The sequence below is a fragment of the Melanerpes formicivorus genome, unplaced genomic scaffold (assembly GCF_026170545.1).
Source record: "Melanerpes formicivorus ecotype bairdi unplaced genomic scaffold, bMelFor1.0.p_v2 SCAF_10, whole genome shotgun sequence".
In the NCBI taxonomy this organism is placed as follows: Eukaryota; Metazoa; Chordata; class Aves; order Piciformes; family Picidae; genus Melanerpes; species Melanerpes formicivorus.
The window spans coordinates 10616427-10636382 of record NW_027142362.1 but is presented as its reverse complement, the minus strand read 5'-3'; the positions used below and the strand labels follow the sequence as shown (position 1 = coordinate 10636382).

Below are 19956 nucleotides of genomic sequence, written 5' to 3'. Positions count from 1 at the left end.
CTGCGGCCGTTCCTGGCCCCTCGTTCCCCGGCCACCTGCCCGGCACCGGCACGCTCGGGGCTCCCCGGCCGGGTCCTCCCCGCCGCAGGCTCCGCCCGGTACCCAGCGCCCGGCCCCCGGTTCCCGGCCATGGCGGCGCTGGTCCGGGGCGGGCTGCGGAGGGCAGCGCTCCTCCTCGGTGGGACCTCGCGGCGGGCGGCGGCGGCGTGGAGCGGGGACGCGGAGCCGCCGGACTCGGAGCTGGAGGAGGCCGAGAGGTGCGAGGCGGCCGGGGCCGGAACCGGGGCCGGCACCGCACACCGGGCGCTCACGTTTCTCCCCGCAGGGCCCGGCGCTGGCGAAAGAAGGTACGGCTGCAGCGGCTGCGGCGGGAGCTGGGCGAGGGGCGCGGAGCCCCCGAGCGCACCCTGACCTGGCAGGCGATGGAGCAGATGCGGTGAGCGGCGGGGCCGGGCCGGGCCGGGCCGGGGTTGGGCCGGGCGCGCCCTGCTGACCGTGCCTCTGCCCGCAGATTCTTGCGGCAGGAGCTGCCGGAAGAGTGGCCGCTGGAGCGCCTGGCCCAGGGCTTCGGCGTCAGCACCGACGTGGTGCGCCGGGTGCTGCGGAGCCGGAGCTGTCCGCCGCCGCACCGCCGACAGCGGCAGGATGAGAGGGCGCTGAGCGCCGCACCGGGACCCACACGGACACCTGGGGCGGGCGACGAGGTCCGCGCCCCCGACGGGACAGTGCTGTACCGGCTGCCGCGGGGCCAGGGAGGGCTGGGGCCCGGAGCGCAATAAACAGCTGAAGCGGACCCGCCTCCGAGCACTGCTTCCGCCACGACGGCCATGGGCTCGGAGGCGGCGGCGCTGCTGGAAGCGGCGGATTTCGCGGCCAGAAAGCACAAGGGGCAGCGGCGCAAGGACCCCGAGGGCACCCCCTACATCAACCACCCCATCGGTGCGGAACCCACCGGCATCCCCGACCCAGCGGCTCCATCCGCCAAGGCACCGCGCCTGGCTCCTGGGGCCGCCGCTGCCCCGGGGCGCTGCTTGTCTTCGAGACACAGCCCCTGGGGCTCCACTCCGCGGTTGAGCATTTGCCGTCCTCCCGGAATCCTCCATCCCAGCTTCGGAGGGAGCCAGGTTCCCTCGCAGCTCTCCCGTGCCCCTGCCTCTCCCGTCCCCCTGCTGCCCGATTGGCGTCTGACCCCCCCCGAGTACCTTCCGCTCCAGGAAGAGAACCCTCCACCTCCCCCCGGGATGGTCCCCGCGTTCTTGCTCTGCCTACGGGAGCTGCTGTTATGCTCACTATTCCCCATTCCTCAGCCCCATACTCTGGCTGCCACCTCCCAGGACCTTGTGCCTGCCCCAGCCTTGGTCTTTCACCCTGCAGGACATGGCCGTGGGATGCATCATCCCGGGTGGATCCCTGGCGCCCCTCCCTGCCTGATGCCAACCAGCCAGCCCTGGGAGCTCCTTGCTCCTGCTCTGTACCCCCATACCCCTTTCTCTGGGTCGCAGGTGTAGCCCGGATCCTGGCCCACGAGGCTGGTGTGACTGACATCGTCGTGCTGCAGGTAAATCCCAGCCCTGCCCTGCTCCCTGCTGCAGGGAAGGCCTGGCCAGGCACCCCCACCATGCCCTGCTCGCCCCAGGCCGCCCTCCTGCACGACACGGTGGAGGACACGGACACCACGCTGGCAGAGATTGAGGAGCAGTTCGGGCAGGAGGTGAGCGGGGTGGTGGCAGAGGTGACAGATGACAAGACACTGCCCAAGATGGAGCGAAAGCGGCTGCAGATCGAGCACGCCCCGGGGAGCAGCCCCCGTGCCAAGCTGGTCAAGCTGGCAGACAAGCTCTACAACCTGCGTGACCTCAACCGCTGCACCCCGGAAGGTACAGCCTGTAGCAGGGCAGCACCGGCACCACAGGGAGGGCCTTCCGGGACTGCCGCTCCGCCTGCGAGCGCCAGGCGGGACCCCGCTCCCTGCTGAGGCAAAGCCCCGGTGCCCGGCCACAGCTGCTCTGAGCCTGGGCCGGTTGCAGACGGCTGGGAGAGGTGGGAGGGGAGGAGGAGGCCTCCCGGGGGGTGCCGGTGTTTCACTCAGCTGAGCCCGGCTGGGTCTCGGGCACTGCCTTCCACTCAGCCCAGCTCTGCGGGCATCACCCCGGCTCCGCTAGCCCCGGGGGCCAGCCCCGGGCCCCTGCCGAGGCTCGCGGCGGCCGGACGTGACGTGTGGCCGCCGTGTGCCCGCAGGGTGGTCGCCGGAGCGCGTGCAGGAGTACTTCCGGTGGGCGGCGCAGGTGGTGTTCGGCCTGCGCGGGACGAGCCCGGCGCTGGAGGCGGCGCTGCAGCGGCTCTTCCAGGAGCGCGGCCTGGCCCTGGAGCCGCCGGCCACGCCCGGTCGCGGCTCCGGGTCCGGCGAGGAAGGCCGGGAGCCGGGGGCGGGGCGCGTGGGCCAATAAACGTGCGCAGAGCTAAGCGTTCCGTCTCTTCCGTCGCCGGGCACTTCCGCCGGGGGAGCCGCGGCCGCCTTCCGCCGGCCCCGCGGCCGCCCTCGGGTGTTCCGGGGGTCGCCGTGCCGCCCGTCTCTCCGCCATGGCCTTCGCCGGCCGCCGCGACGTGCCCGAGCCGCCCGACTTCGGCATCCTGAAGCGGCTGGCGCGGGACCAGCTCATCTACCTGCTGGAGCAGGTCCGGGACGGTGGCGAGCGGGGAATGGGCTGGGCTGGGCTCCGCCCGGGAGGGCGGCGGGCGGGGGTGAGGCTGGGCTCAGGTCCCGGAGGGATCCTGCACCGGGAGCTGGTGGTTGAGGAGGCAGTGGGATCGGGGAGGGGGCTGGGGGTTGGTTTCGGGCGGGCGAGGTAAGGAGGAGGTATGCCTGGGAGAGCCCCGGTACCAGCAGCTCTGCCCCGGGACCACCGTCAGGGGCAGCCGGTAGGTCGCCAGCCCCATGCTCCGTCTGCCCTCAGCTTCCCGGGAAGAAGGACCTGTTCATCGAGGCTGATCTGATGAGCCCCCTGGACCGCATCGCCAACGTCTCGATCCTGAAGGTACGGCCGGGCCCGGGGTGGGCAGGTGCCCACTGCCCGCGCTGCCCACCCACACCCCGGCCTCTCCCCGCAGCAACACGAGGTGGACAAGCTGTACAAGGTGGAGAGCCGGCCGGCCCCCAGTGCCAGCGACCAGTGAGTGCCCCCGCAGCGCGGCACCCGGGCTGCCCGCGGCCGGGCAGCGGGGTTTGAAGAGCAGGGGGCAGGAGGCGGGGAACGATGCTGCTTCCTGCTCAGGGTTTGGCTGTGCTGGCCCGGATGGGTTACAGAGCAGAGCTGCTGAGAGAAGGGGCCAGGAAAGGGTCTCACACTCCTCTCCATCACCCTGGTGTAGGTTCTGCTTCCTTGTCCGGCCGCGCATCAGGACAATGAGATACATTGCCGGTGAGTGCATCTCTGTGTCGCCTGCTCTCAGTGGGTGATGTCTGTGCCCTGCGCTGAGCTTTGGGCTGTGGGGCCCCTTCCTGCCTGCCCTGGGAAATGGCACTTGGGGAATGGTTTAAGCACGGCCACAGCCTTGGCAGGCAGACCCTGTGCCCAGAGTTTCTCTCTGTGCCTGAAGGTATTTTGGGTCATGTGAGAGGTGGGACTCTGGACCTCATCATATAGGAGGATTTGTGCTGGTTCAGGCCTTTACAGACCCCACACATTTCCTGTCCACAGATATCATCAACGCTGACAAGATGTCAGGGAGGAGTAGGAAGTATAAGATAATCTTCAGCCCCCAAAAGGTTGGTCTTCCTCTCTGGAGATACTCAAAACCTGCCTGGACGTGTTCCTGTGTGATCTGGTATAGGTGACCCTGCTCCAGCAGGGGCTTGGACTGGATGATATTTCAAAGTCCCTTCCAGCCCTTCACATTCTGTGACCCTGCTCTGCCACTGCATTAGTGCCTGCTTGGCCTTCATGCATTCCACCCCTTCTACAGGTACCAGAACTTTCCCATACCTAACCCAGAAATGTTTGGTTCAACCCAAATACTCTGACTCCCTGGGAGTGAGCTGATCTTTCCTGTCTGCAAAACAGTTGCTTTTTCTGTCTGTCTGGGCCCTGAGGCTCTTTCCTTCTCTTCCAGTTTTATGCTTGTGAGATGGTGCTGGAGGAAGAGGGAGTCTTTGGTGGTGAGTAGGGCTGTGGTGCATCCTCAGTCCCGTCCCTGAGGATTGTTTCTGCTGAGGCCTGAGTAATTGTCACCTCTGTCCCAAACCTAGATGTCACCTGTGATGAATGGTCCTTCTACCTGCTCCCCCTGGATGAAGACATCATCAGCATGGAGCTGCCTGAGTTCTTCCGTGACTACTTCCTGGTCAGTGGGGCACCGCTGCTGGGATGTGGCCCTGGGGGGTGGCACCTTCCCCTCGCTGGGCTGTTGGATTTGGGACAGAAGAGTTTTGTTTGGAGAGCCAATGTGTGATGTCCTGCTCCTCTCCTCAGCCCTCACTGCAGGCTTTTCTCTGCTGTCCTGGGTGGCTTTTGCTGGGGGTGGCTGCTGTGATACCTCCACTACTCCCTTCTCCTTCCTCCTAAACAGCTTTGGGGGATCCTGGCATGTTCTTGAGCATGTTCCTCTGGGAAGTGCTATGCCCAGGGCCTGCTGGTCCATCTCTGTCCCCAGCCCATCTCCAGCAGCCATTTCCCAGCGAGCCTGCCTGCCCAGAGTGGCTCCCCAGTGTCCCATTGTCCCTGCAGGAGGGAGATCACCGCTGGATCAACTCCGTTGCTCGGGCGCTGCAGTTGCTGAGTTCCCTCTATGGCCCTTTTGGCAAAGCCTACGGCATCGGCCGGTGTGCCAAGGTACAGCTGTGCTGCTGGGCTCAGCCAGGGCATGGGGAGACCCTCTGGTCCTCTAAGGGTGCAGCTTGTGGAGGATCAGATCAAACATGCGGCAGCACATCCCTCTAGAGGTGGCACCGTACTGCTGCCGCTTCCCAGGCAGCTTTGGGGGCTTGGTAGGTTGGCAGGGAGCCTCTGCCACGTGGCATCCTGTGTCTGTAGAGGTGACACTGCACTGCTGCCTCTTCCAGGCAGCTCTATAGGTTGGTTTGGATGGGGCTCTGCCATCCTGTGTCTCCCAGCATGTGGTGTGTGCCATGGTAGTGTCTGCTGATCACTGGGGTGCCGTGTGGCACCTGATGCCCCGGAGGGGAAGAGCTTGTGCCAAGCCTGGGTTAGGTGTGGTTGGTTGGCCACATGGGATGCTCTGGCTGGCACATTATGGCAGGATGTGAGGGGCTGGCTCTGGGGCAAGCTGCAGCCCTTGGTGGGGGGCCAGGGGCTGCTCCCCCAGGCTGTGGCACACTCTGCCTGTTGCAGATGAGCTACGAGCTGTGGCGGGATCTGGAGGAGGAGAGTGAGGGCGAGGGCCAGGGCAGGAAGCCTGAGATTGGGAACATCTTCCTCATGGACAGAGGTAGGCTGGGGAGAGGGCTGGGCTGGCAGCTCATCTGGAGGCCCATCTGCCAGCGAATGGGGCAGGCAGAGCCCGTGGGCAGCTGGAGCAGGAGGGCAGCCTGGGCACTGACTCTCCTTGCAGACACAGACTACGTGACAGCGCTGTGCTCCCAGGTGGTCTACGAGGGACTGGTGGACGACACCTTCCGCATCAAGTGCGGTAGGTCACCGGGGGAGGGCGCGGGGTGGCACTTCCCCCACACAGCGAGTCTCCAGGGTCTGTGCCCGCTGTTGCCAGCCCCTGGGTGGGCGTGGTCAGTTCCTGCGTGGGGGGCTGCGGAAGGCCCTCGTAGTTGGGTGAGCACCCCCCATTCCTGCTGCCTTGTGCAGCAGGGCCAGCATGTGCTGGGGTGGCAGGGGCAGAGCAGCTCCTCGTCTTTCTCTGCAGGGAGCGTGGATTTTGGGCCAGATGTCACCTCTTCTGATAAGAGCATTAAGGTGCTGCTCAATGCCCAGGACAAAGTGAGTCTTCACGTGCCTTGGGGGAATTGGGTGCCCCAGTGGCATCAGGAGGAGGCTGAGCAGGGCTTTTCCTCCCCTAAGCCCAAGCAGGCAGCAGTGGGCACTGCTGGGCTTCAGGGTGCAGATTGGCATGGGTCAGGGCATGGGGACTAGAGAAGCATGGTCTGCAGGCACTGCTGGGCTCCCCGAGTCCCTGCTGCAGGCTGTGACTTGCCAGCCAGCCAGCGTTTGGGGGCACCAGCAGGGATTCCAGCTCCTCTCGCTGCTGCCAAGTGCTGGCCCCGAGCGCTGGGGGCTGTGGGGGGCGCCGTGTGGAGGCCGTACCAGCCACGCCGCCCGCAGGTCTTCAGCCAGATCCGCAACGAGCACTTCTCCAGCGTCTTCGGCTTCCTCAGCCAGAAGTCCCGGAACCTGCAGGCGCAGTACGACGTGAGTGCCAGCCCCTGCATGCCCTGCCGGCGGGGCACCCACCCCACCCCGCCGCGCCCCTGCCGCCCGCTCACCCCTCTGCCCGCTCGGCTGCCTGCAGCGTCGCCGGGGCATGGACATCAAGCAGATGAAGAACTTCGTCTCGCAGGAGCTGAAGGGACTGAAGCAGGAGCATCGCCTGCTGAGCCTGCGTAGGAGCTGGGGCAGGGGCAGGGGGAGGCCCTCAGCTGCTGCTGCGGGTGCCAGGACTCACAGCGAAAGCGGGGAGGGGGGAAGTGCTCTGCTGGGTCCCAGGTGGCCTGAGCATTGGGCAGGGGGGCAGAGGCCATGGGGGTGTGCAGGAGTCTGTAGTAGGGCTGGGGGTACATGAGATGTGCAGAGCCTGTTGCTCCTCCAAAGCAGCCACATGCCACAGTGAGGCCACAGCTATGGTACTGGGTCCTGTTCTGGGCTCCCCAGGGCAAGAGAAGCAATTGCTGGCGAGAATCCAGTGGAGGTTCTGAAGATGCTGAGCATCCTGGAGCATCTCTGTGAGGAGGAAAGGCTGAGAGCCCTGGGGCTGTTGAGCCTGGAGAAGAGCAGCCTGAGAGGGGATCTGCTCAATGCTCAGCAAGAGATAAAGGGTGGGGGAACAAGAGGCTGGGGCCAGACTCTTGTCAGTGGTGCCCAGGGACAGGACAAGGGGCAGCAGGCACAAACTGAGGATAAAGTTCTTTGGTGTGAGGGTGCTGGAGCCCTGGAGCAGTCTGCCCGGAGAGGTTGTGGAGTCTCCTCTGGAGAGCTTCCAAACCCACTTGGCCATTGTGATGCTGGGCAATCTGCTGTGGGTGCCTCTGCTTTAGCAAGGGGTTGGGACTGGATGATCTCCAGAGGACCCTTCCAACCTCCACCATGCCTGTGTTCTGTGCTCTCTCTTGGCTGTACAGATATTGGTGCCTGCGAGTCTATCATGAAGAAGAAAACCAAGCAGGACTTCCAGGAGATGATGAAGGCTGAACACTGTGAGTGCTGTTCCCTGCCACACATCTACTGCTACCCTCATCCCAATCCTTGTTCCTTCCCCCTGTGCTCTGACCCACAGCCCCAGGGCCAGGCAGCCTCACACCCAGGTGCCCCCTATGTGACCACAGTCCCTCTATCCTTGGGGTCACAAACAAAGTCAAACCCCATTCTCAGAGGGATGGTGTGTGGTGAGAGGTCCAGCAGTTCACATCTGCCCTGTTCCCTGAGGCTCGGGGAGGGAGGCTGAGTCCTGAGCCTGGCTTCAGAGTACTGCAAAGAGCCTAGGGGTGGGTGCAGTGACGCTGCCTCTCCCCCACCACAGCGCTGCTGGAAGGCTTCGACATCCGGGAGAGCACCAGCTTCATTGAGGAGCACATCGACCGCCAGGTGAGGCCTGCTGGCACATCAGCAACCAGCTCTCCTCCTTCAGGGTTGTCAAGGCCTGGCCCAGGCTGCCCTGAGCAGTGGAAGCCCCGTCCCTGGAAGGGTTATAGAGTGGAGATGTGGTGCTGAGGGACATGGTTTGGTGGTGAGCTGGCAGTGCTGGGGGCATGTTTGGAGTTCATGATCCAGAAGGCCTCCTCCACCCAAACTGTTCCCTGATTCTGCTGCTCCAGCCACCCTGCCCCGCTGCAGGGAGCTTGGCTCAGCTCCTGCTCCCATGCAGGTGTCCCCCATTGAGAGTCTGCGCCTGATGTGCCTCCTGTCCATCACAGAGAATGGTGAGGTGCCTGGCTGGGCTGGGCAGGGACGGGTGGCACCGGGGCCTTGGCACAGAGCTCACCCCACTGCTCCCCACAGGTCTCAACCCCAAAGACTACCGCTCCCTGAAAACCCAGTACCTGCAGGTGAGTATCTGGGGCTCACAGCAGAGCAGGCATTGGGTTTGGCTGGGCTTCCCCTCCCTGGTGCTGCTTACCATGAGGCAGCAGGCAGCTTCCATGGGCAGTGTGTGAGCCCTGAGCTCTACCCACCCTTGTCCTTTGCCTTTGGGCTTGCTCTGGTTGCTCTGGAAACCCTCTGCTGTGAGGCCAGACTGAGAGCTGGGGATTGTTCTTCTTGGAGAACAGAAGGCTCCAGGGAGACCTGGTGGCTGTTCAGTGCTCTGAGGGACTGATAGAAAGCTGGGGACAGGCTTTGAGCAGGGCCTCTTGTGGCAGAACAAGGGGTGATGATCTGAACTAATAGAAGGAGATTCACACTGGAGAGAAGGGAAAATGCTTGACACAGAGGGGGGTGAGACCCTGGCCCAGGCTGCCCAGAGAGGTGGGAGATGCCCCATCCCTGGACCCATTCCAGCTCAGGTTGTTTGGGACTCTAGTTGCAGATGTCCCTGCTGGCTGCAGAGGTTAAGCTGGATGAGCTTGAACAGTCCCTTCCCACCACATCCAGTCTTTGATTCTGTGACTGTACCTCCTGATGGAGGAGGCACCAGCACCCTGCCACCTGCCTATGCTGGCAGCGGGGGCTGTCCCTGACCCAGCTGCCCCCCTCCCAGAGCTACGGCCCTGAGCACCTCCTGACCTTCCACAACCTGAAGCGCATTGGGCTGCTGACCGAGCAGGCAGCGGGGGACACCCTGACGGCCGTGGAGAGCAAAGTCAGCAGGCTGGTGACCGACCGTGCCGCGGGTGAGAGCCAGCCCGCTGCCCCCAGGGGGTCCTTGGGCCCTCATCTCCCCTTTGGGAGCTGCTGTGGGCACACAGAACTTCCCCAGGCACGCTGTCACCTGGGCTCTGCCCATGGGGGTGGCAGGGCTGCCACCACTGCCCGTTCTAGAGGCAGCAGCTCTGCCCAGCCTGCAGCTGTGAGCAATCCAGAGGCTCTGAGCCACTTTGTGCCCTCTTTTCCAGGGAAGATCACAGATGCCTTTAATTCCTTGGCAAGGAAGAGCAATTTTCGAGCCATAAGCAAGAAGCTGGGGCTGGTATGTCCTTGGCAGGCTGTGTGCCCCCTGCTGCCTGAACAGCTCTGCTCAGTCTCTCCCTGTGCCCAGCTCTCCAGGCATGGCATCCTGTGTGGCACAGGACCAGAGCTGCTGCTCCAGGCAGCTGAGAAGCAGCTCTCCTGGGCAGGGGCTCACTGGGGGCTTTCTGGTCTATCCACCCTGGGCCCCCCAGTGCAGCAGAGAGCTGGTTGCTCCAGGGGTGCCAATGATTTGGTGATTTAGGGTGTTTCTGGCCCTCTCATGCACAGCCCAGCCAGGCTGTGTGGGCTCAGGGTGGCAGGGCCAGGGAGGCAGAAGCTCTGAGCTCTCTTTAGCTGTCTGCAGCCCTGGGGAGTCGGTGAAGTCCTGAGCAGGCTGGTCCCATACCCACACCTCTGCAGATCCCACGGGTGGATGGAGAGTATGACCTGAAGATGCCTCGGGACATGGCATACGTGTTCAGCGGGGCCTACGTCCCCCTCAGCTGCAAGATCACCGAGCAGGTGAGCCCCCCTGGAGCTCAGGAGCACCCTGAGCCTGCTCCTCCCACCAGAGGCTCTGCTGCGGGTCTCTCAGCTTGGGCCTTCCCTTGGGCTGGGCCTGACCCCTTGCACCATCCTTCAGGTGCTGGAGCGCCGAGGCTGGCTGGGCCTGGAGGAGGTCGTGCGGCTGCTCAACGGCAACGAGTTTGCAGTCTCAGGTAGGGAGGAGGTTGAGGTGGCTCCAGTGCCTGGCTGGGGCTGGTGGGTCCCACAGCTCTGTGCCCTCTCACCCAGACAGCACCGTGGAGGACAACCCCGCCTGGGACTCCCAGCGCATCATCCTCGCTGTCTTCCTGGGCGGCTGCACCTTCTCCGAGATCGCTGCTCTTCGGTTCCTGGGGAAGGAGAGAGGTGGGAGCGGCAGCCAGGGGGAGCTGCAGGCTGGGGGGGGGGGGGGGCATGAGCAGGCTTGGAGGTGATCCTGTAGTAATGGTATGAATACCACAGGGGCTGTACTCAGTGCCAGGGGGCCTGGAGCCCCTGGGGACGATGAGATCCATGGGAACTCTTACCTGCTGCTCCCCAGGAACAGCCCTGCTCACCCCCACAGCTCCATGTCGGGACGCTGATGGGGCTGGCAGGGCACTGATGGCGCTTCTCTCCAGGGCTCAAGTTCATCTTCCTGACCACGGCCATCACCAACAGCAGCCGTATGATGGAGGCCATGATCGAAGCTAAGGCGTGATGGCAGGCAGGCCTGGCCAGGGCAGGGCTTCACCGAGGGAGTCCCACCGTCCCCCTGTACCAATAAACATCTCTGCCTCTATGCTTCCGGCTCGGCCTGGCGCTATGACCCGACGGGCAGCCTGTGGCGAGGGCGACAGGAGAGCCGGGAGGGGAGTCCCAGGGCCGCGGCTCCGCCGGTGCCGTTCCCGGGGTGGCCCGCGCCAGGTCACGTGGCCGCTATGAAACACGCGCCGCGCAGCGCTATTGGCTGAGCCAGCGCTGCCGCTCGTCATTGGTTAGAGGCACCGGGAGCTTTTCGCTTCCATTGGCTGGAGGCCGGCATGGGGCGGGGTCAGAGCGGCGGTTAGGGGTAGGGCCGCGGTGACGTATGCGCTGGCTGTGCGCGAGGCCAGTTTAAATCAGGGACGGGAGGCGACATTGGGAGGGTTGTCGCGACTGGAGCCGCAGTAATTGGAGTTACTGAGACAAAAACGCCACACGGACCGTCTGCCGTGAGCGGAGCCACCATGAGCAAGGCCGCCACAAGGAAGAGGTGGGGGGCTGTGGAACCGTGGGGGGCAAACCGGGACAGGGCAGTGGGGAGGTGGGACACGGCACCGGGGAGGGGGACCTTGGGATGAGGTGGATGGTACCGGCACTGGGGGCGGGGGGGGAGACCTAGGATGGGGGGAATAGGGACCGGGAATGGGATGAGTTGGGGGAGAAGCGATGGGATCCTGGGACGACTGGGGCGGCAGGGGAGGCTCTGGGTGGGGCAGTGCGGCGGCACCGGGAGGTGCAGACCCAGACAGGGAGATGGGAACAGGACAAGCAGGCGGTGGGGCGGACCCGGGAAGCGGGAAAGAAAGCGGCGGAGGCAGGCGGCCAACAGTCCTGGTCCCGCTCCCCACCTGGCGGCGGTGGCTGATGTCCGTTGGGTGCCGGTTGCTCTCAGCGAGGTGCTGGCGGCCGAGGTCGTGGCGGTCCTGACCGAAGCCATGGCGACGCTGCGGGACATCTGGGAGGAGATCGGAATCCCGGAGGAGCAGCGCCTGGAGCGTACCCGTACGGCCAAAAAGCACATCCAGGTGAGGGGCAGGGGGCGCCCGAACCAAGGGTACCCCGGGCCCCCTGCTGAGCCACTTGGGCTGCAGCCAGCCCCCCTTGAGCCGTGAGTCTGGCCATGAGCACAGAGTCGGCTGGCTCTAGCAAGAGCTCCCAGGGTATTGCTGCGCCTCTGCCCTCATCCCCCTTCTGCTGGCCACCTCCCACTGCCCTTCTTTCATTTGTCCCCCGGAGTTTCTCTAGCTGTGTTTCCCCTGCCCTGCTTTCTCTCTCTGCACATCCCCTTCTGGCTCCCCAGCCCTGTGACTAATCACCCCTGTGTCACAGGAGCTTCTGGTTGAGATGGTGGAAGAGGAGGAGGGCCTGAAGGCACGTCTTCTGAAGAGCATTGAGCTGTGTCAGCAGAAGCTTCACAGTCTCTGCAAGGATCTGCAGCTGGAGCCTTTGGAGGTAAAGTATTGAAGTATTTGCTTTGCACTCCTAGGATCCTGCTGGCACAGCCTTGTGCTGCCTGGCCTGTCCCTGGGTATCTTGGTGGCACCAGGGCTCCCAAAGCACACATCTGTTCTAAGCCACTTTTCCTGGTGCCTGGTGGAGCTTTGTGGCTGCTGGCAGGTCAGGCAGTGGGAGATGGCTGTGTGCAGAGCGAGAGTCTCGTTTTGTGTGGCGCTGCTGAGGTTGTGCCTGCCTGGGGAATGCCTTGGTCAGAACTGGGGGTGGTGCTGCAGGCCTGCAAGAAGGCTCCGAAGGTGCCTGAGGCCTGCAGGCTGAGGGGGAGAGGGCTGATCCCTGTGCTTTGGCAGACAGAGGAGGAGGGAACCATTCTGGAGAGAGAGAAGAGCCTGCGCACCCGTGTGGAAGTGCTGCTGAAGCAGAGGAGGGACAGGAAGGAGGAGCTGAAGAACCTGCAGGAGCAGGAGCAAGACCTGTGTGACCTCCTGTGCACCGCTCCGTTCGCCATCGACGCCAAGGCCGTGCCCAGCCTGGAGCAGCTGGATCGCTATCGGCGGCACTTGGCCTCCCTGGCTGCTGAGAAAGTAAGGGGCGAGGGGGGTGGTGCCACCAAGGCTGGCACGCGTGGCACTGAGTGGCTCCTAACCCCGCGGCTCCCCTCAGGAGCGAAGGCAGGAAGAGTTTGTCCGCAGCAGGCGGCAAATCATCCTCCTGATGGAGGAGCTGGACCACACTCCCGACACCAGCTTTGAGCAGGACGTGGTGGATGAGGACGTGGAAGCCTTCTGCTTGTCCACAGACAACCTTGCAGCCCTCCAGGAGCTGCTGCGCCAGGTACCTTGGCATGCTGAGGCTGTGGGTGGGTGCTGGCAGGAGCTGGCAGGCGACGGAGGGAGCAGCTCCTCGGCTTGCAGGCAGCCTGTGCTCAAATGCCTCCTGGGGAGCTCTGCCAGCATCTTGTCACTCCAGTTCAGTGCCTGAAGGGGACCCCCAGGAAGGCTGGGGAGGGACTGTTCAGGGCCTGTGCTGAACTTCCTCCTCCTGGTGGTGGGGAGACACTGGAACAGGTTGCCCAGAGATGAGGCTGGGGCCCTGTGCCTGGAGACATTCAAGAGCAGAGCTGATGTGGCCCTGGGCAGCCTGATGCGGTTGGAGGAGTCCCTGCTGCCTGCAGGGGGGTTGGGCAAGAGGGCCTCTGAGGGTCCCTTCTGGCCCGATGCTAAGTGTGGCCATAGGCAGAGGAGCTGTGGGCTGTGCTGGCAGCAGAGGGGAGGTGCTGCTGGTGCCCCCAGGCCAGGCTGGCCGCCCCTGAGCCCTGCTCTCCCCCTGCAGCTGGAAGCTCGGCGGGCGCTGAACGAAGCTGCGTGCGCAGAGCTGCGCTCCAGGATCAAGATGCTCTGGGAGCGGCTGCAGGTCCCTGTGGAGGAGAGAGAGTCCTCTGCAGTGCACGTGCCTGGGTGCAGAGCCAGGACCAGGAAAGCTGTAAGGACCTTCCTGTGCCTTGGGAGGGGAGCAGGGGGTAGCCCTGGGCTCAGCACTCCTCTTGACTGAACCCCAGGGGAGGAGATGCTTCCCCGCAGTCTCCTGACAGCAGGAGGGTTGCTCTGGAAGGCTTCTAAAGCTCCTGTCCAACCCAAAGCCTTCCTTGAGTCTAGGAAGCCAGCAGGCCAGATCCTGTCCTCCCAAGGGGAGAAGCTGGGGGTTGGTTGTCTCAGCTGCCTCATCTTGGAGGCTTGTGCAGAGAATAAACCCTGGCCTGCTCCTGCTTGTGCTGCCCTCTCTGAGGCTGTGCTCTGGTGCTGTTGGCAGCTGCAGCTGGAAGTGGAGCGTCTGGAGGAGCTGAAGCTGCAGAACATGAAGGCTGTGATTCAGGCAGCCCGGGCAGAGCTGGCCGACTACTGGGACAGATGCCGCTACAGCCAGGAGCAGAAGGAGGCCTTCAGCCCCTACTACGATGGTGAGTGCTGGCTCTGCCTGCTCCTGGAGCCCCAGAGGCAGCTGCAGGCTGCCTGGGAGCCACAGGGACTGCAGGGCCTCTGGAGCCTGCTCTTGTCTGCTCTCCAGAGGACTACACAGAGACCCTGCTTGAGCTCCATGACACCGAGGTGGTGAAGATGAAGAACTACTATGAAGCACACAAAGATCTGTTTGAGGCTGTCCAGAAGTGGGAGCAGAACTGGAATCTGTTCCTGGAGCTGGAGGTATTGTCTGGGCAGGAATGTGCCTGGCTGAGGGCTAGGTCAGAGCAGTGCCTCTCTCTGCTCCTGCCTGCAGCAGGCTGCTGGGAAAGGCCAGGGAAGGGTCCCTGGGAAACCAGGGTGGATTGGTGAGGGCATGGGGTGCTGCACCCTGCTCCCTGGCGAGGTTTGGGGGGTGGGGGAGCTTGCTCCAGGCCCTGTGTCCTGTGCTGGACTGTCAGAGGGTGGTGTGTTGGGTCGTGTGCTGACCTCCCTCCCTCCCTTGCCAGAGGAAGGCAACTGACCCCAGCCGCTTCACCAACCGTGGGGGGAGTCTGCTGAAGGAGGAGAAGCAGCGATCCAAGCTGCAGAAGGTGCTTGCCAAGGTAGGCTGAGGCCTGGAGCAGAAGCTGCAGTCCTGGCCAGGCCTGTGCAGCGCTGAGCGAGGGGAAGCACAGCGCTGGGAGCCGGCAAGGGCTGTCTGTGCGTGGGGATGGCCACGCTGTGGAGGGCATCCTCTCCACCCCATCCTTGTGTCCTCACCAGCTCCAGGATGAGCTGGAGAAGAAGATCCAGGCTTGGCAGCAGGAGCACCAGACTGCTTTCCTGGTGAAGGGGCAGCAGTTCATGGAGCATGTGAAGGAGCAGTGGCAGCTGTACCACCAGGAGAAAGAGAAGGAGAAGCAGGAGAGGGTGAGTGTGGAGCCGAACCTGCCGGTCTGGGCAGCTTGTTCCACACCAGACACTGGTGTGTCAGAGGCCCTGCCCTGCCCAGGGAGGGGGAACTGCCCCAGTGGGTGCCCCAAACGCTGCCTGGGGCTCTTGTTGCTGTCACTGTCCATGTGGTCACCTCTGGACTGGTGTGCACTGCTGTCGGTGTCTGTGGGTGCTGAGCCCCTTCTCTGGCCCCAGCTGTGCCAGAGCCACAGCCCTGCACACCTGTAAAGCAGAACCTGCTGCTGGGCTGTGCCATGCCCTGGCCTCTGCTCCCTGCTGGGGTTCCAAGCTCAATTCTCTCTGCAGCAGCTGAAGAGGAGCCGTGAGACTGAGGCAGAGATGATGTTTGGCAGCACCCCGCGGACGCCCAGCAAGCGCCGGGTGCTCGGCCCCCACACGCCTGGCAAAGTAAGGAAGGTAAAGCTCTCTGTGCCACGTGCTAATCACTGTGCCCAGGATGGAGACACGTTTAGGGTTGCCCTGGCACTGTGCAGGGATGCAGAAGTAGTTCAGTGCCACAGAACCTTAGAGTCCCAGACTGGTTGGGGTTGGAAGGAGCCTTTTGACCTCATCCAGTCTTAACCTCCCTGAATCCCCCGGGGTCATCTGCATGGAGCAGTTTGCTCATGGCCCCATACAACCTGAGCTGGAGGGGTGAGAGTGATTGAGGTTGGAGAGTCCTCTCTGGGCATCCTGGCCCAGGTTCTCACTACCCTGAAATATTTCTTCATTCTCTCTGGTCTGAATCTCTCTCTTTTTACTTCAAAGCATCACCCAGAGGCAGGGAAAAGGCCCAGGCTGTGGTTTGCTCTGTTCTCCCTGAGTGCAACTATCTAGGACTCCCACCCTGGCTTCCCTGGCACAGTGCAGCTGCCAGGTTCCTCCCCCTGTGACACTGTCCTCTTCTCTTTTCCTTAGCTCAATGGCACCTCCATCTGCACCCCCAACAGCACCGTCCGCTCTGTTTTGGGGCAAACCACCTGCTACTCCCCCTTGTCACGGCTGCCCCCTTCTGGAGGGAAGGTAAGGAGCTGGTCAGCTGGGACAGCACAGCTCCAGCTGCTGCCGTGCTGGACTTTGCTGGCTCCCCTCCCTGTTTGTCCCCATCCTGCTGGGCCGGGCTGCCACCATCCTGGCCAGATGCTTTTGGGGACCCGAGGGAGAAGGAGAGGGTAACAGCAGTGCTTGGGAACATTGTTCCTGTGCTGGAGGCCTGTCACCATTCCTCTGTGCTGACCCTGCAGCTTGGAGGACCTTCCAGCAGTGGGTGTGATGCTGGATGGCTCTGGGACCAGAACTGGACTCTGGAGGGCTCCTGGTGCTTGGCACCACTGTGCCACGGGCAGCTCAACCAGCACAGCTCTCCCCTCCCTGCCTGCTTCCTGACCCCAGCCTCTCCCCACAGCTCCGGCCACCCCGGACCCCTGGCCCCATGACCCCGAAGACGCCCCGGCCTGGCTACAGGGAGCAGAACAAGGAGAACGTGGCCCAGCAGCACGGCAGCGCCCTGAGCGGTGGGTGCACCCCCACAGCCCCTGCCCAGCACGGCCTCAGCGTTAGCTCTGTGCCCGGCACCTATTCTGCCTTTGCGGTAATTCACCTCTCCTACCCTCCCCTCCTTCCCCTGGGTGGCGCAGGGGCTGTGCCCCCTGCTCCCTGGGCACCCTACAGGCCTCTGCAGCCACCTCCCTGGAAGTGAGGTGTGGGGCTGAGGCTGGTACTGCTGCTGTCACACAGAGCCCGAGCTGCCCCATGGGGACAGACAGAGGCAGGAGGGCAATGCTGGGGTGGGGGTCAAGTCCCAGCCCTGGGCTGGGGTGGAGCCCTGCAGCAGCTCTGCTCTCCCCAGCTGAGTCTGTCTCTAGCTGCTCCAGAAAAAGCTCTCCTTGCCCCTGATCTGAGTCACTTGGTGAGGTGTGGCCTGGGCGTGGTGATGCTCTCCAGGGCTCAGCATGGTGCCTTGGGTGGGTAGCTGGCAGCGGCAGTGCTTTGTTCTTTGTCCCTGTTTTACTAAGCTTCTGGAAGAGGAAGGCAAGGCCCCCCTTGCCTGGGGCAGCTTTTTCTTGCTGCCTGGGCTCCCTCATTGCATGCCCAGACCCCATTCTGCCGTTGTCCCTTGGAGCTGAGTCTGTAAAGGGACCCCAGCCTCTGTCCCTCCTCTCCCCTCACTCCCTATGGTGCTGCTGCTTCCCTGCACCAGCTCTGTCCCCTCATCGCCCTCTCCCCCTTCTTCTCTCCGCAGCGTGAACTTTCCAAGGCATCCAAGGCTGAGAGCATCCTGAACTCCACTGCTACCACTGCCTTCTGCCGCGGCGCTGCCGCCTCCAGCTGCCCCTAGCCGCCAGGAGTGGCTTCGCAGGCAGCTGCCGCCGGGGCCCTGGGCTCAGCCTGGCTCCGGGCAGGGCACGCTGCTGAGGGACCCCACGCCAGCTGGAGGGAGGGGGATGCCTGGGGGGCGGGGGGGGCTTTCAGAAGCAGGGCACTTCATCTACGGCAAGCAAGAGCTGTTTTATATAAGTAAATAGTGTAGAAAATAAATGTTTGAGAAAAATAATTTAATAAAGGTTGTAATAATCAGCGTTCCCAGCCTGGCCCTTGCCCCTCCTTAGCACCTGGGGGGCCTCCCCCGGGCTCCTCCTCCCCCTGCTGCTTGGAGCCAGCCCTCCCCCTCAGCCCTCTGTCTGCCCTTAGTAGCTCAGGCTCTGCCAGCCTCACTGGTGCCAGGTGTTGTGTGCCCCCCCACCTGGCAGCCTTCACTTTCTCTGGCTGGCACTACCTGGCTCCAGAGGTGTGGCAGCACCAGGGGGGCACAGCTTACCTACCCCCTCTTTCACACACCCCACTGCGTGGTCTGGGTCCTGCCCTGCATTGCCCACATGCTTCTCCCCTCCTTTGTGTGCCCACACTGTGAAATACTCAGCAGGGGGCTGGTGCCACCCTGGGATTAGCCCCAGTTTGTCCCTTCATGGGATCCCTGTGCTTGCTTGCAGGCTCAGGGCCAAACCCATTGCTGTCACCATGCTGGTGGGGGCTCAGCACTGCCCTGAGAAGCTGTGCCCAGCCTGCTGGTTCTGGACTAACTCATGGCTCAGGGCTGTGCCAGTCAGCACACAGTGACTGCAGGACCACAGGGACCCCACACAGATGTTGTACCTGCTGCATACCAGCCTCCCCATGGCTGGGCACCAGGGCATCCTCCTTCCCTCCCTTGTGCCCCTGCTGCCGTCCCTGCACCTGGGGGTACTGGAGAGCCAGGGGCTGGCAGCAGCACAAACAGGAGGGGGCTCAGTGACAACTGCAGGTCACAGTGGGGCAGTGGAGTGTGGGAGGTGTCCATCTGTCTGTCCCTCTGGGTGTCTCCCCCCAGGCATGGGCAGCTTGGCCACGGCACGCTGGAGTCGGAGCCGCAGCCACGCGTGGTGGAGGCGTTGGGCGGTGTGCCCATGACAGCAGTGGCAGCTGGGGGGTGGCATTCGGCCAGCATCAGTGGTGAGAGGCTGTGCTGGGTGCAGGGGGTGGGGGTGGCCCCAGCAGGAGCTGTCTTCTGTGACCCTGGTCGCAGGGGAGCTCGGTGCCACGGTGCTGTGCCAGCGCCCCCGGAGCACATGGCCATTGCCAGGGAGGCTCAGGGTTGAGCTGTGCCCTGGGCCCCCCTGATGCTCTGCCCCCCTCAGAGGCAGGAGATCTCTACGTGTGGGGCTGGAACGAGTCTGGGCAGCTGGCTCTGCCCTGCAAAGCACTGGCAGAGGAGCAGCCACAGGCCGAGGACGCAGGTGTGGCGAGGGTGCTGCTGTTGGGGCTTGGAGCCTGGCAGGGCCTGGTCTCCCCCAGCAGCTGAGAGCTGGCTCTCCCCAGGGCAGGCCGAGGTGGCACCGTGCCAGGAGCAGCCGGGCGCCGAGGCTGCTGCCTTCATCTCCATCCAGGCCTTGCCGGCGCTGCTGGACCTGCCCCGGCAGCCGCAGGTCAGCAGGGTCAGCTGTGGCTCCCGGCACACAGCTGCTGTCACACGTGAGTCCCTGCCAGGGGCACGGGCACCAGCCTGGCCCTGGCTGCTGCCTGGCAACGGGAGGGGGGCAGCTGAGGCTGGCAGCACCCTGGGGGCAGGCTGATGGGGGCTGTCTAGTTTGCAGGAGAGGGTGAGCTCTACACCTGGGGCTGGGGTAAGTGATGCCAACCCTCCAGGAGCAGCTTTTGTCTTCTGCTTCCTGCTGGGGGCTGCAGGGCAGAGCACTGTCCCCTGTCCTGGCTGGAGCTGTTTGTACCAGGGCACTCACCTGTCTTCCCTCCCTGGCAGAGCATCTGAGGAGCTGGTGCAGAGGCCCCAGCCCCTGTGGTAGCTGCAGGGAAAGACAGGCAGCTAGGACACAGGGACAATGCCAACACTCACTAAGCAAGTACCTGGCAGCTGAGAGGGGCAGAGAAGGTGGGGGGCAGACCCAGGACAGGATTGCTTCCTGGGCTGCCAGCACCCAGTGCCAGGTCCTATTGAGTTTTTCATCAGCTAACAGCCCCCACTCCTTCTCCTTGAGGTAGAGGAAGGGCTCCCTCCTCCCCTACCCTCCCCTGGCAGCATAGGTGCTGTGCCATTTCTCCCCAGCCACTACAGACAGAGTGTTCTACAAGCTTCCTTTCTTATTTCCCTGCTGTATGGGTTAGAAAGCAAAGTCAGGGTTGGACAAGGACTTGTATCAAAAGAGAACCTGATCCAATAGTATCATAGTATCAGTCAGGGTTGGGAGGGACCACAAGGATCATCCAGTTCCAAGCCCCCTGCCATGGGCAGGGACACCCCACACAAGATCAGGCTGGCCAGAGCCTCATCCAGCCTGGGCTTAAACACCTCCAGGGACAGGGCCTCAACCACCTCCCTGGACAACCCATTCCAGGGCTTCACCACTCTCATGGGGAAGAACTTCCTCCTCACCTCCAGCCTGAATCTCCCCACCTCCAGCTTCATTCCATTCCCCCTAGTCCTATCACTACCCTCCACACCCCCCCCCGGAATAAGAAACTTAAGGTCCTACCTGGAA

At 63.5% G+C, this 19956-nt stretch overlaps 5 protein-coding genes across 9 annotated transcripts; all 5 read left to right on the top strand.

Moving 5' to 3' along the window:
- Positions 1-94: 94 nt before the first annotated feature.
- Positions 95-793, top strand: NGRN (neugrin, neurite outgrowth associated). Its single transcript, XM_068143610.1, has 3 exons — positions 95-257; positions 326-436; positions 512-793. The coding sequence occupies exons 1-3, from the start codon at positions 130-132 to the stop codon at positions 777-779; spliced, it is 507 nt and encodes a 168-aa protein (XP_067999711.1). The 5' UTR covers positions 95-129; the 3' UTR covers positions 780-793.
- A 34-nt stretch (positions 794-827) lies between these two features.
- Positions 828-2463, top strand: HDDC3 (HD domain containing 3). The gene is made up of 4 exons (XM_068143609.1): positions 828-939; positions 1503-1558; positions 1637-1877; positions 2239-2463. Exons 1-4 carry the CDS (start codon positions 828-830, stop codon positions 2445-2447), a joined length of 618 nt encoding a protein of 205 aa, XP_067999710.1. The 3' UTR covers positions 2448-2463.
- Positions 2464-2471: 8 nt separating this feature from the next.
- On the top strand, positions 2472-10616 carry VPS33B (VPS33B late endosome and lysosome associated). 3 transcript variants are annotated; one of them, XM_068143600.1, is made up of 23 exons: positions 2474-2676; positions 2955-3035; positions 3109-3170; positions 3370-3419; positions 3699-3766; positions 4111-4156; positions 4247-4341; positions 4725-4829; positions 5349-5445; positions 5569-5646; positions 5875-5948; positions 6291-6377; positions 6478-6568; positions 7304-7378; positions 7702-7766; positions 8047-8101; positions 8181-8227; positions 8878-9010; positions 9233-9306; positions 9708-9809; positions 9931-10006; positions 10083-10199; positions 10454-10616. In XM_068143600.1, the coding sequence occupies exons 1-23, from the start codon at positions 2581-2583 to the stop codon at positions 10531-10533; spliced, it is 1854 nt and encodes a 617-aa protein (XP_067999701.1). In that variant the 5' UTR covers positions 2474-2580; the 3' UTR covers positions 10534-10616. The 3 variants fall into 3 exon arrangements, 2 of the variants coding, with proteins under 2 accessions (XP_067999702.1, XP_067999701.1); XR_010987971.1 differs by lacking the exons at positions 10083-10199; positions 10454-10616 and having other exon boundaries at positions 2472-2676; positions 9652-9809; XM_068143601.1 differs by lacking the exons at positions 9931-10006; positions 10083-10199; positions 10454-10616 and having other exon boundaries at positions 2472-2676; positions 9642-9727.
- Positions 10617-10852: 236 nt separating this feature from the next.
- Positions 10853-17500, top strand: LOC137443706 (protein regulator of cytokinesis 1-like). Of its 3 annotated transcripts, none has more exons than XM_068143597.1 (14): positions 10853-11067; positions 11470-11602; positions 11907-12029; positions 12383-12616; positions 12696-12866; positions 13365-13514; positions 13842-13989; positions 14097-14233; positions 14500-14595; positions 14756-14902; positions 15233-15334; positions 15845-15949; positions 16332-16517; positions 17169-17500. In XM_068143597.1, the coding sequence occupies exons 1-14, from the start codon at positions 11042-11044 to the stop codon at positions 17262-17264; spliced, it is 1854 nt and encodes a 617-aa protein (XP_067999698.1). In that variant the 5' UTR covers positions 10853-11041; the 3' UTR covers positions 17265-17500. The 3 variants fall into 3 exon arrangements, with proteins under 3 accessions (XP_067999698.1, XP_067999697.1, XP_067999699.1); XM_068143596.1 differs by having other exon boundaries at positions 10855-11067; positions 15233-15343; XM_068143598.1 differs by having other exon boundaries at positions 10856-11067; positions 15233-15343; positions 16332-16440; positions 17169-17252.
- On the top strand, positions 17371-19094 carry LOC137444023 (RCC1 domain-containing protein 1-like). Its single transcript, XM_068144338.1, has 5 exons — positions 17371-17423; positions 18294-18415; positions 18601-18699; positions 18782-18934; positions 19057-19094. Exons 1-5 carry the CDS (start codon positions 17371-17373, stop codon positions 19092-19094), a joined length of 465 nt encoding a protein of 154 aa, XP_068000439.1.
- The last annotated feature ends 862 nt before the right edge of the window (positions 19095-19956 follow it).

Bases quoted from the DNA above. Each gene is read 5' to 3' on its own strand.
- LOC137444023 (XM_068144338.1), top strand. From the start codon at position 17,371: ATGCCTGGGGGGCGGGGGGGGCTTTCAGAAGCAGGGCACTTCATCTAC. The intron at 18,416-18,600 runs GTGAGAGGCTGT...TGCCCCCCTCAG, and splicing joins GCATTCGGCCAGCATCAGTG to AGGCAGGAGATCTCTACGTG. The intron at 18,935-19,056 runs GTGAGTCCCTGC...TCTAGTTTGCAG, and splicing joins GCACACAGCTGCTGTCACAC to GAGAGGGTGAGCTCTACACC.
- LOC137443706 (XM_068143596.1), top strand. From the start codon at position 11,042: ATGAGCAAGGCCGCCACAAGGAAGAG. The intron at 11,068-11,469 runs GTGGGGGGCTGT...GGTTGCTCTCAG, and splicing joins AAGGCCGCCACAAGGAAGAG to CGAGGTGCTGGCGGCCGAGG. The intron at 16,518-17,168 runs GTAATTCACCTC...TTCTCTCCGCAG, and splicing joins GCACCTATTCTGCCTTTGCG to CGTGAACTTTCCAAGGCATC.
- NGRN (XM_068143610.1), top strand. From the start codon at position 130: ATGGCGGCGCTGGTCCGGGGCGGGCTGCGGAGGGCAGCGCTCCTCCTC. The intron at 258-325 runs GTGCGAGGCGGC...TTCTCCCCGCAG, and splicing joins GAGCTGGAGGAGGCCGAGAG to GGCCCGGCGCTGGCGAAAGA. The intron at 437-511 runs GTGAGCGGCGGG...CTCTGCCCGCAG, and splicing joins CAGGCGATGGAGCAGATGCG to ATTCTTGCGGCAGGAGCTGC.
- HDDC3 (XM_068143609.1), top strand. From the start codon at position 828: ATGGGCTCGGAGGCGGCGGCGCTGCTGGAAGCGGCGGATTTCGCGGCC. The intron at 940-1,502 runs GTGCGGAACCCA...TCTGGGTCGCAG, and splicing joins CTACATCAACCACCCCATCG to GTGTAGCCCGGATCCTGGCC. The intron at 1,559-1,636 runs GTAAATCCCAGC...TGCTCGCCCCAG, and splicing joins CTGACATCGTCGTGCTGCAG to GCCGCCCTCCTGCACGACAC.
- VPS33B (XM_068143600.1), top strand. From the start codon at position 2,581: ATGGCCTTCGCCGGCCGCCGCGACGTGCCCGAGCCGCCCGACTTCGGC. The intron at 5,949-6,290 runs GTGAGTCTTCAC...CGCCGCCCGCAG, and splicing joins TGCTCAATGCCCAGGACAAA to GTCTTCAGCCAGATCCGCAA. The intron at 6,569-7,303 runs GTAGGAGCTGGG...TTGGCTGTACAG, and splicing joins GCATCGCCTGCTGAGCCTGC to ATATTGGTGCCTGCGAGTCT.